At 51.8% G+C, this 11,548-nt stretch overlaps 4 protein-coding genes across 4 annotated transcripts; 3 read left to right on the forward strand and 1 right to left on the reverse strand.

Annotated features, from left to right (window-relative positions):
- The first annotated feature begins 1,558 nt into the window (after window positions 1-1,558).
- On the forward strand, window positions 1,559-3,891 carry M421DRAFT_422490 (uncharacterized protein). Its single transcript, XM_033593179.1, has 3 exons — window positions 1,559-2,179; window positions 2,284-3,034; window positions 3,087-3,891. The coding sequence occupies exons 1-3, from the start codon at window positions 1,729-1,731 to the stop codon at window positions 3,475-3,477; spliced, it is 1,593 nt and encodes a 530-aa protein (XP_033446758.1). The 5' UTR covers window positions 1,559-1,728; the 3' UTR covers window positions 3,478-3,891.
- Window positions 3,892-5,081: 1,190 nt separating this feature from the next.
- On the forward strand, window positions 5,082-5,567 carry M421DRAFT_41590 (uncharacterized protein; the record flags this gene model as incomplete). The annotated part of the gene is made up of 2 exons (XM_033590875.1): window positions 5,082-5,380; window positions 5,432-5,567. Coding segments are annotated over 2 exons (435 nt in total), but the record flags the coding sequence as incomplete, so codon positions are not given.
- Window positions 5,568-6,089: 522 nt separating this feature from the next.
- On the reverse strand, window positions 6,090-8,588 carry M421DRAFT_67371 (uncharacterized protein; the record flags this gene model as incomplete). Its single annotated transcript, XM_033596395.1, has 3 exons — window positions 6,090-8,167; window positions 8,223-8,392; window positions 8,446-8,588. The coding sequence occupies 3 exons, from the start codon at window positions 8,586-8,588 to the stop codon at window positions 6,090-6,092; spliced, it is 2,391 nt and encodes a 796-aa protein (XP_033446760.1).
- A 1,508-nt stretch (window positions 8,589-10,096) lies between these two features.
- On the forward strand, window positions 10,097-10,392 carry M421DRAFT_6792 (uncharacterized protein; the record flags this gene model as incomplete). Its single annotated transcript, XM_033596457.1, has 2 exons — window positions 10,097-10,180; window positions 10,228-10,392. The coding sequence occupies 2 exons, from the start codon at window positions 10,097-10,099 to the stop codon at window positions 10,390-10,392; spliced, it is 249 nt and encodes an 82-aa protein (XP_033446761.1).
- Window positions 10,393-11,548: the final 1,156 nt, after the last annotated feature.

Below are 11,548 nucleotides of genomic sequence, written 5' to 3' on the forward strand. Positions count from 1 at the left end.
CAGAAACCATACCCCTGCATCTTAATAACTACTTAATGGAATCTTCTAAAAACTTCAGAATAGAGCTGCATCTATACTAATAAAACTATTTAAAAGTCTTAGACTAATAGCTAGTATAGATGTTAAGATAGCCTGCAGCTACCCCTGTATTTCAGTATCTTCTAAACAACATCTGCAATATAGGGCTAAGCACTCTAAGACTTTCAAACAGTCTTATTAGTATAGATGCAGCTCTATTCTAAAGTTTTTAGAAGATTCTATTAAGTAGTTATTAAGATGCAGGGGTATAGTTTCTGTGTTTTTTGGTGGGATTTTAAGTGACCGGTTCGGTGATATGACCGGCTCGGTGATAGAGTACGTTACTGTAATATAAGTTGGGCGCGCCAAGAGATTTTGACTGGTTTGGTGATATGACTGGCTTGGTGATAGAGTACGTTAAGAGAAAATCGCGTAAGAGAAAGCAGATTCAGCATAGTGGCACACTTGAGTATGGCCCAGCAGCATCGCGGGTAGCTGCTGAGGCGTGTGTAGCAGCTCAGCCATCTAAGAAGACTTGGGGTGGAGGTGGTTAACTAGGAGCTTAGTTAACTGTTCAGCGCTGTAGGAACTGCAGCAAGACTAGACATAATGCACAAACGTGCTAGGAGGGTGCAGAAACATCTTCTAAATCTAATGTAAGCACGCAGTATACTAGGTCACTGTTTAATAGCAAGTAGTTGTAGTTGCAGTAACTTGTGTTAGTTGTGCTAAGAGAAAATGGCTGGTTCGGTGATATGGCCGGCTTGGTGATAATCTACGTTACTGTCTAATAGCTAATAGCGATATGTGTGAGGATTGTGGTCTGATTGAATTCAAAGTACCCCTCGTTCGTCCCAGCACGGAGGGCGTCCCAGCACACAGGGAGGGACGTTACTCCGTTACTGATGCAATGTAGCAACCTCCTAAGAGAGATTTTAAACCTGATCGCTCAGTTACATACCTAGAATCGTCTGTCATCGATGCGTCCTAATAATGCAGAAGCCATTGAAAGAGCAGCTCCACGGGGACGCGTCTTGTCTAGGACGCGTTTGTGGGGTCCGCTTGCTGGGGTAGAGAGCCCAGAGATGGCCCGCTTCGAAGCCTACAGGGTAGCGTGCGCAGGTCCGGCTCAGCCTTGCAAGCACCCTGCTCGAATTTATCGCTGCCGCTGTGCTGGGGTTGGCAGTTTAACACTTCAGTGTATTGTCAATTCCAAGCCCTGGGTTCATCCATCTGTTTCTTGCTCAACCACCCTGAGCTTGTCCACCTTGCCATCGTTCGAATACCGCAACATGCAGTGATAACCCCAGATAGCTTTGTCCATCGGCACGCACAGTCCAGTTCTCGGATATGTTCATGCACATCGCCAAACCCTTCTCGGTTGTCCACGTGCTGCCCTGATTGGACAGCATCGAGCAACCCGCACTTGGACTCGGTCCCCAGCGGCACACCTTGGCCATGAAACCACTGCTACGCCCTCTTCAGCTGATTTGAACGAGAGGAATTTCCCACAATGCGCTTCCGTCACTCATGCGGGCGTCGCAGCCATTGTTTCTTGGGAGAGGCTGTAGCGTTAAACAATCTGCACATGCAAACGATACTTCTCCTGATTGGCCAGTAGTTGGAACACCACATCACGGCTATCGTGCTGTATATACTACATCTCCGCGTTTCTGGGATCGTTGCTGTTCTCTGTAGTACACCAGCGACATGGCCAGGCTCCGACCCTTCGCGGTCGTCCGCGAAACGTGGAACATCTACACGCCCATCGAGCGGCGGAATATCGCCATATACATCGCCGGAATCATGATGTACAAGTTCGGACTCGAAGCATTCAGCGGCTCCGTCATTGCTCTTGCAACAAACCGCTATGACCAGCTCGGGAAGCGGCAACACGCCTCGATTACCTTTCAACGTGTCGGCATCCTGACCGGTCTCAACCAGGCCTTTCAGTGTGTTGGATCGATTCTAATAGCTCCGTTGATCAAGAGATATCCGACGAAGAACGTTCTGGCCTGCGCAATTTTGATTTTTGGAGTCATGAGCAGCATCCTTCTCATCCTGGACGCAGCAACTGGTGGCAAATTTGTGCCAGACGGGCACCCCAAGGGTGACTTCAGCTACTATGGAGACTACAATACGGATGGCATGATTCCAATCTGTAAGTAATCCTAGCAAGATGCGCCTCGTCTCGTCTCAGCGCAGCAGCAGATGCAGTCTTCGCAGTGCATTCAGTCACACTCTGCAGACACTGATTATGTGCAGATTGTGTATGCGGTGTTGTATACGGCATGGTAGAGCTGATTCGAAGAGTTATCCCTCGTGATCTCGTTGGCGGTAACGTTCAAAAACTGCGGCAGATGGACTCCCTCGTCCACATCTTCTACGAAATTTCGGGCACAGCAGGAGCGTTCTGCACAGCTCTTGCTCTAATTCCGCACTTCGGAAACAACTTCTCCTTCATCGTCACACCAATCTTCTTCGCCGCAGCATCCTTCCTCTGGTTCTTCATCCGAGAAGACGCGGCTCCGTCTGAGAACAGCCTGTTTCTAGAGGGCCAGCCAACGTATGCCAAGGCTGTCGCGAGCGGCTTCTACCTCTTCTTCGAATCAATTTGGACGGGCGGCAAGATTATCTTCACGCACAGAAAGTTTGTTTGGTTGCTTCCCGGATATGCCATTGCACTGTACGCTCACCGTTATCTCGAAAACGCCATTGCGCCCGTAGTCGCTCGACGGTATCTTGGCAACTCAGCTTGGGCGCAAATCATGGTCGGAGGCTCAAACTTCGGCGAACTGCTGGGAGCGCTGTTTGTGTTCATGTTCACGAACCTCGTGCAGACACCGATTCCGTGGCTGCGTATCGATGCGCTGGCTCTTCTCATCGTGTGGTATCTGCCGTTCTGGCATCCCCTGAAGGGCGATGTAGGACAGGCGTGGGTCGTTGCCGCAACGTTCCTCCCCATCAGCTTTGGCTGGGCGGCTGGTGATGTCAGTCTTGCCGCGTACATCCAAGCGTCAGTATTGCCTCGACCCCTTCCTCACCCAGCTTGCTCACAATTTGAACAGATCTCTTGCGCGTATCGAGTCAGACACAAAGAACGTTTCCGCCCTCGGCGCCGTCATGGCTTTCCTCTACAGCTCCTACATCGTCACCTACGCCATCGCATCAGTATGCCTGGGCACATACATCGACCGAGTCTCCGACGCCAACAACGACAACGTGCAATCCGCCATCAGAAACGTAGCAGGCATCCAGTTCACCATCATTGCGGTGCTCGTTATGACGAGTACATTCGTACCCAAGGGCGCGTTTGCCTTCAACCCCAAGATGCTCAGCAACGAGCCGCTGGATACAGATCTTGAGGACGAGGAACTCGAGTACGTGCCCGGTGGACATGCGAAGTGCAAGGATAGCCATGATAGCCACGAGATGGTAAGTAGGGTGAGTACAATGTAGTGCGCGTTAAATGCTTGTTTCGTTAGCGATAAGCCGCGATACCCAGTTCTTTACGATTCATCTGCTATCGATTCACCGATCTCAAAGCCCTCCGGGGTGGAGTTGTTATCCGTGCTATTATCCGCCACAGTCACGCATCATCAGCCTAATGTCTAACCCCAGTTTCGTGCGTCCATTGCACGTAACACTCGCTATACAAGCCGTTGTAATTCCGTAACAATTTACCGCCTGTATCAGTCGCATGAGAGGCTGCCTGGCTAAGGCAACATACTTGGCTCCCACAATCCGAGAGCGGAGCCCCCTGTTCGGGGAGTCGGAGGGTGGCGGGGATATGTTCATTAGCAATAAGGATAGAGCACGAGCATTCATTGCAAATTCTCAGGTAGACAATGATGGAGATGGCAGATTATGGAGAGAACGGTATAGTGCAGTTTTTCCTGAAGAGTGCAGCCGTGGATTTCGGGAGCTAGAAACGTTGCTCCACCCAGGCAACCTCCATCGATCATCTCCTGCCTCGCCTTTCTTAGTGGCAACCCTCCCGCACCCAGACCAAACTGCTCCGGGCATGCTCTCGGCGCTTAGCCGGGGCTCAGCTGGGCCGATCAGCAATCTCACGGTGCTGGACAGCGACCATGCGCGACGCTCCCGAGCCTTGGCGCTGCACGTGGGAGTGAAAGCGACTCCGGTTGGCTGGCGCATGCAACATCGCGAAGCAACGAGTGCCAAGAGTGAGCTTCGACACACGTTCCGGGGCGTACGGGAAGAGATGTGGGTGCCACCTTAGCTTCTAACGTGTCAAGGGAAGATGGATATTAATGGTGGAATGCAGGTCGTCTTGAAGCTGAACATACATCGATCCGCGTCCTCCGTCTCTCATACAAAACCTGGAACCACGTAAAGAGCTAGTCTAGGCATATCGGCGAGTGAGCATAAGGCCCGCTCAACAACGGGTGTCTATCAGACGAACCAAACACGTGGTCTGCGTTCATCAACTTACACCTTGGAATCTGAATTCGGATACGGTCCTGGATTACTTCGATAAAATACCGACAAGTCCATCATAACTCGACTGCGTCTCTAAAAGCTATTGTTCCCTCAATGTCATGCCCGAAACAGTAACCATGCAACCCTATCCACCGCACCAATCGGTGGAGACAGACACACACTCGCACCGCGGCCCCTTGAGCAGAACATGGCCCCAACTATTCAAGAAGAGGAGGCGATACAGTCCCGTCCGCGAGAGCGCGCAACAAGCCCAATCAGCCCAGCACCACCAATATCAAACCCCAAAGCAACACCACAACCAGTCACCACCACAGCATGCCCACATCCAACCACAGGCGCAAACGCCACCGCAGTTCCAGGCCTCCGTTCCATTGCAACCGGTCAAGCACCCGAGTATCTCAACAGTGAGCTTCAGAAGCCCCAGCATAATCGCCGATACCGCAAGCACAATCTCCACCCTCAGCGAGGTCTCCAGTCTCCCTCAAACCTCAGCTTCAAAACGCGTCCCCATCGCACGCCGCACATCCTCCATCGACACAACAGAGAGCAACGGTACTCCCCTCATTGCATTTACCTTTCTTTTTACTGACGTTGATACAGGCGCAGGCGGCGTGACAACACCGCAAGCCGACTTGCTCGCGAGTAAGAGCAACTACGAACTGATTTCCAGCGGTCAGCATCTAGAAATGGGTCTACACTTCAGCACCGCTATGGCGACGGGGGTGATGATGAAGCGCGCCACACACCGGGCGGCAGAGCAGGCGCGGCGGGACCGTATGAAGACCGCCATGGTGGACTTGGCTGAGTTCCTGCTCGATGGCGAGGTCACGTTTGGCACCGGCACGACGTGTTTTGTGGTCATGCGGGGCGAGCCGAAGGAGGGCGAGGTGCAGAGTGTGTTCAGTGAGACGAGTGGGGTCAGTGGGATGAGTGGAATATCGGGGCTGAGTGAAGGGAGTGGGAAGGGGCGACCGGGGGAGAAGAAGACGGTTAATAAGGCGAGGTTGATTGAGATCGCCCTCGAGAAGATGAAGGCTCAGGAACTGGAGATTGAGCGTTTGAGAAAGGAGGTCGAGGAGCTGAGGTGTGGAGAGAAGGGAGATAAGATGGATGAGTCTTGATGGAAAAAGGTGGGATGGGGGGAGTGATGAGAATCCAGCGTGCATTTTTGAGATATCCATTTGTCAGGCGTCTTAGCGATTGAAGAGACACTGCGTAGATTCGAGCCTAGAAACGGCCTATGCATTCGTCGAGATGTTTTTGCTAACAGTGTCTGACTTGCACGCTCACCATTGCTCAGTATATTGTGACCCTCAATTTGATACAAAGCGAGGTCTGAGCGCGCTGTGAGGGATTACATCGTAGTTGCAGGGATCAAAATATGCTTTCAAATAAGCTCATCGATCAGCTGTGCATCGAGCTGGCTCGACAGCGTTCCGTTCCTGCATCTCATACATCTCGGCATCTGCTCAGGAATTTTACCGCCACAAAGCTAACAACGACGCCGCTAGACGCGACATGGCGTCCATTCCGGATGTTCGAAGCGTCCTCTATCGGACCGCTCCAGCCTTGATTCGCCACGATACTGATTCATGACGTATCATGCCTCAAGCTAAAAGAGCGAATAGAAGGTATGTCTTCTTCGCGTACTCTGCCGCGTTCTTCTTCAACCTCTGGACTGCGGCCTCATCCAGATCGGCCATATCGATCTTCTTGGTCAATTCATCTGTAGCTTGGGTCGACTTGGCGTCGTCGCCGAAGAATCGTTGCAGGTAGAGCGCATCGAATGCCAGCTGCTTCAGTCTTTGATCCCTGAGTTTGTTGTTCTGCAAAGAAGTCGCCCCGTTCTCAGCATCGACCTCGCTGTCCTTGCCCACGCCATTCGTACCGTTCGACTCGCCAGGCTCGGTGTCATCAATGTTTGTCCCCTGCGAGTGTGAAGCATTGATGGCTGCGACATGCTTCTCCAGCAGGCACTTGATATCTATGGATATCTTCTTCTTAGCAGCTGAGACCCCAGCAGGAGCCCACAGATCGCTGCCTAAGCGTGCCATTGTCCGGTTCAGTTCCCGCAAGAATCGGAATGCGCTCGGCGACGGCTGGCTGGGTAATGGCGGATGACCTTCCCATAAGATGTGTGTCTGGGTCGTACTCTTCACCGACGCAGTAAGGAAAGACTCCAATGATGGCAGTGTCAGCTGCGCGACATGCGCAGCGAGGACGGTATGCAGCGGCTCCAGAACATGAGATGTAAAAGGTGTTGGTAATGCCGAAGACCGTTCCTGAAGGCGCAGCCGGTGTATGCGATCACCGAATTCACGCACAACACGTAGGACGAAGATGGCCTTGCGTACAGAGCCATCCTGCTCAGCGTCGGTCGCCTTCTGTGTGACGTGTGCAAAACTCTTCCCCAGGTTCTGCAATGACTCGCCGAGTGCTTCGTGTGTAACATCTTCCAACAGCCGAGGGTCATCAGCGCTGAGTAATGCCTGCTTCGAGTCGCCTAGATCGTCATCCGAATCCTCCTCAATGTCGTCGGCAAAAATGTCATCCCAACGCGCTTCCTTCATGCTCTTCACTATGCCCTTGACTTCAAGCACAGAATCCATCCATTTGTCGAAAGCAGCAGTCACACCCAGGGTGGCTTGGTCACGCCCCTGGTGCGTATTGAGTATGGTTGTTTTAAAAGCCTGCGCGCCATCACTCAAATCCTTGCCATTAGTTGTGCTGTGCCACAGCGACAAGCCAGGTGCGTCGCTGTCTGTGGGCAATGTGTCCAAGCCGACCATAAGCTCGGCCACTACGCCCTGGAGTGCTTGGGTGCGTGCTCGCACAATAGCTTCGAGCTTCTCGTTCATCGTGTCGCGCAAATCGTCGAGTACATTCGCAAACTTGACTCCTGCCATGCGTGGACCAGATAACATCCACGTCTCAATCAGCTCTTGTCGTAAGCTTGCCACTTCTGCCAATCGACTCTCTCCTTCAAGAGCAGTCTTCACCTCCTTCAAGAAAGCTGCGATTGTATCTTTCGACCAGCGATGCAATATTCTCTCGGCTTCTGGTCGCTGCAGCTCATCGTGGCGCGGCCATGGAGTGTAGCTCCGCACCTCTTCGCCAATCCAGCGATCATGAACGTCCAGATTCAGCTCGTACAAACTGCGTATTTCTGGATCCTGAATCAAGGGATGAGCCTTTAGCTTCGCAAGAGCTTCAGCCAGCTTTCGCGGAAATATCGTCTGGGAATCCTGACATGTCTGAATGCACAGTCGGAGAGCGTCGATTCCTCTCTTGGCAAGCCCATCTGCTCCCTTTTTCAGTCCGCTCACCATCTTTTCCCTCCGCACTTTGTGGAAGTGCTTCAGTACGTCAGACGGGGCGGAGCTGGTGGCCAGGGCATACGCGCACATGCTCTCCACCAAGCTCGCAGTTTCCCCGGTAGCACTCGCCAGCCGTCTGTCGATCCTTCGCAGTAACTTTCTCCGTGCTGAAAGTAACTTCTCCCATAGCTGATCCACAAGCGGTGGCTTGACCTTCGACTGGCTAAGAGCTTTATGTACGAGGCGAGAGATCACAAGGACTTTGGCGATCAGCAAGTGCTGGTCGTCCTTCCGCATGAGTCGTGACTTGACGGTAGGCGCGCTTCGTAGGACCGAGAGCTGGGATGCAAATGTGTACCGCTCGACATCTGCAGGCCCATATCAACAAGGTGTTTCCTCCTCTGCGTTGAACCAGACACTAACCACTTCCTCTTGCATGTGTGTCCATATTGAGCGCATTTGTACAGGCTTTGTCCAGGACCCTGGAGTTGCAGTTCTGGCCTATGCGGCTGAGCTTCGATTCCACCTGATCCATCTGCGTTTCCATGTCGATAATAGTTTCGGCGGTGTCGAGGAGGCTGCGGTAACTTGTCCTATACCGCTGTCAGCTTCAGACTTCATGCGTCGCACCCGAGGCTGTTCATACCCCACGAGTGACCGCAGCTTCTCGCGATTATCATCGGCGATGGTACGGAGCTGCTGTTCGAGCTTCCGCACCGTGGGAATGGGGTATTGGAAGGCATCCTCCCATGACTGGAAGGCGCGAGGATCTGGCGCCTCGTTTGCCATGACCAATACGGCTCGAAGGGAGGGTCAATTTGATTGACGTGCAGCAACGTGTACATTGAGGTTCGCGATGCTGCGCGGCACTAGCACGGTTTAGTCATCAACCTTGGAGGGCGTACCGGTAATCATCGAGCATCAACATTTCATCTCCGGCCGTGAACATGATCAACGGCCATGATATCACTGTCATCTCTGATCAGCTCCAGGTCTTTCATCTCGCAGTCGTCACCAAGCCTCTTGCAAAGACGTTGGCCTTGACGAAGAATCATGTCACTCCTACAGCCCCATGTTGGCTCGGATACGCGAACGTGACACGACATCAAATCTCGGTAGCCATTCCCTGCTCTAACTACCTCCTTTGCTCATTAGAACGAATCAAAAGACAGAGGTGTTCAGTGAGTCGGCGGGGCAAAAGCGTTTGTAGGCCTGCTCATCACAGACACTTCGATCTATTCGATCATCTGAGACCTGCGAATGCACTGGAAAGTTGTTCATTTCGCTGACTATTGGATCTCGTCTGGGCTGTTTAATTGACGGGGATTTCTCTGTGTGGCCATGTTCTGGCTGAGCTATCATCTTCCAACGTAGCTAGGCTGCTCACAAGATTAAGGATATCTTCATCTCGACTAGGGTAAGCCCGCTTCTGGGCATGAGCATATAGAAGGAGGTGTGACCGGCTTGAGAAGCTTGGATATTGACCACAAGGACCCCGAAGAGTTCGATCCGCCCGAAGCACTACTCCAGCATTCAGCGACATGTCCAAACTTCCGTACACTTGGGTTACGTCTTGGGGGTTTGGAGGACCAGACTAGAGGCTTGGATTGACTGCAGCCATTTCATCTGGTGGTATTTCCGACATTGGCCTTAAACCAGTCACTTTATGCTGATTCCCTGAAAAGCAAGTACAAGTCACGGCCGTAGCATTCGATCAAACTGACATGGCATGTGAGAGGGCAATGGCTTTGTTCATCAATCTTAGCGGTCCTGTTTCACCTGCGATGCTCTAATGAGCATTTATGGCGGGACCTTGGGCCGTCATTGGCGCCATGCTCAGCTCGCGGACGAGATTATGCGCGCGCTTTTGCAAGGGGATTTGTCGGCAGACCATGTCCATATCAGACTTTTCTATCCCGACGAAAGTCACAGCAGCTGTCGCAAGGTGGATGCGAACGGACATAGCTGGCCTGGCCACTCACATAGTAGAGGCGCCGGCTTCATTGATACACAGGACTGCAAACAATTTGTCCAGACATTTGTCATGCTGCTCCACTACTACATGCAGTCATGGTAGAATTAGGTCTGTGCTATTTTCGTCGGAAATTCATAGAAAGGTAGTAAAAGAGGCAATGACTTGATCGAAGCATAGAGCAGGGCTGGGATGTCGCCGAGGTCTGTGTTTGCTTCCACAGTTGGCGATATTGTACATGTCGTTTCATCAGAACGACTGATGCTCTCTGCAATTTTACTAATGTCCCTGTCACATCTTCGCCTTCCTTTCCTATCTTTCAAACATGACAGCGAAAACCGACATGGAGTTTGGACGAGACTATACTGTCCGCCTGCCTCCCAAATTTCACTACACACTGCTCGAACTAGTAAGTTTGCAGTCACCGTCGTCTGTTGGAGTACTAACGATATTCAGCTACGAGATGATCTGAGGAGCATCCGCCTCGTCAACAAGCAATGGGACGTTGTTGCAGTCTCGTTGCTTTGGGAGAGTCTCACGATCGACCTTACAACCCCCGACTCTTCTAAGCTTAATGCTCTCGTCGACCCACCCACAAACGGATTTACTTGGCTACGTTAAGACTCTAGTCATATCCACCAAAGCTCAGAAGTACTTGACGCCTCAGATCCAACTCCAGGCCGTTTCCAACTTGCTTAGAGTACTCGGTGCTCTACCACGCGATAATCTGGTGGCCTTCCACAGCCCGGATTTCAGACTTAATCGGAACTCTTTGGGGTTGTTGCTCAAACTCAGTCGAAGTTGAGCACTCTGAAAGTATGCCTGGACGAAAGCTGCTAGCGCGAGCTACCAGGCTCTACCTACGTGTAAGACAATAAAGGGAACATGACCCGTATCAACATCGATGTCGTCGGAAGCTAGCATCTGGCTTACTAGGGACTCGAAAAGTGGTTAGCGCAAGCAAAACTTCTGCGTGGTCTGAAAGTCAACGCAAGAAGTGTCGCTTCGAATGATTGCAATGGCCGGACTTTGCCAGCGACTACAAACCTAGTTGAGTTAGACCGGCTTGTACTAGATAACCCGAACATGTGCAATTACTCAGATCGCGTTGTATCGATGCTCAACCTTCGCTGCTTGGGAAAGCTGAAAATCCTGCGCTGCACACAAACTGAATCCGCACTTGAGACGTTCGCGAAGGGTTACCAAGAACCTGGCAGATATTCGTTGATCGCCTTGGAGCTCAACGACTCTACAGTGTCTGAACCAGAACACAAGGCATCCAAAGAGCTCATTGAGACGACTCGGGCCCTATGAAAATTCTGCTTAGATATGACAGAAAACAACCTCGTGAACCTAGATATCTTCGAGGGCAACGGCAAATCACTCGAGAGACTTGCTCTTTCCACAGCCGATCACACTTGGTCCTATCCAGCATCTGAGCTGAAGTAGCTCGTCGATCACTGCAAGCGATTGCGGGTATTTCAACTGAGCCTCGGAGACTTGACTCCAGTGATTGACGGCATGGGAGTGATGGAAACCTGTGAATTGGCCGCCTTTGAAAATCTAGAGGAACCATTGGCAAGTCGACATCGGTCCTTCAGAAATGTTCTCTTGAAAGCTCTAAAATCTGCAGCTCGTCATTGCACAGCATCCCTCACTTAAAAGTCTCGAGATCATCAGTCTTCCCCTCCTGGATGGTATCTACACGCCGCAAGAGCTTCGATGGCGCTATGCACAAACATCAGAGGTGCTCATGGAGTGTTTGGCTAAGCACGGT

The sequence above is a fragment of the Didymella exigua genome, assembly GCF_010094145.1.
Source record: "Didymella exigua CBS 183.55 unplaced genomic scaffold M421scaffold_21, whole genome shotgun sequence".
NCBI classification, from domain to species: domain Eukaryota; kingdom Fungi; phylum Ascomycota; class Dothideomycetes; order Pleosporales; family Didymellaceae; genus Didymella; species Didymella exigua.

What these genes read in the sequence shown, in the direction of transcription:
- M421DRAFT_422490 (XM_033593179.1), top strand. Translation starts at nt 1,729, where the DNA reads ATGGCCAGGCTCCGACCCTTCGCGGTCGTCCGCGAAACGTGGAACATC. An exon ending in GGATGGCATGATTCCAATCT is followed by an intron (nt 2,180 to 2,283) that starts GTAAGTAATCCT and finishes GATTATGTGCAG; the next exon opens with ATTGTGTATGCGGTGTTGTA. An exon ending in CTTGCCGCGTACATCCAAGC is followed by an intron (nt 3,035 to 3,086) that starts GTCAGTATTGCC and finishes CAATTTGAACAG; the next exon opens with ATCTCTTGCGCGTATCGAGT.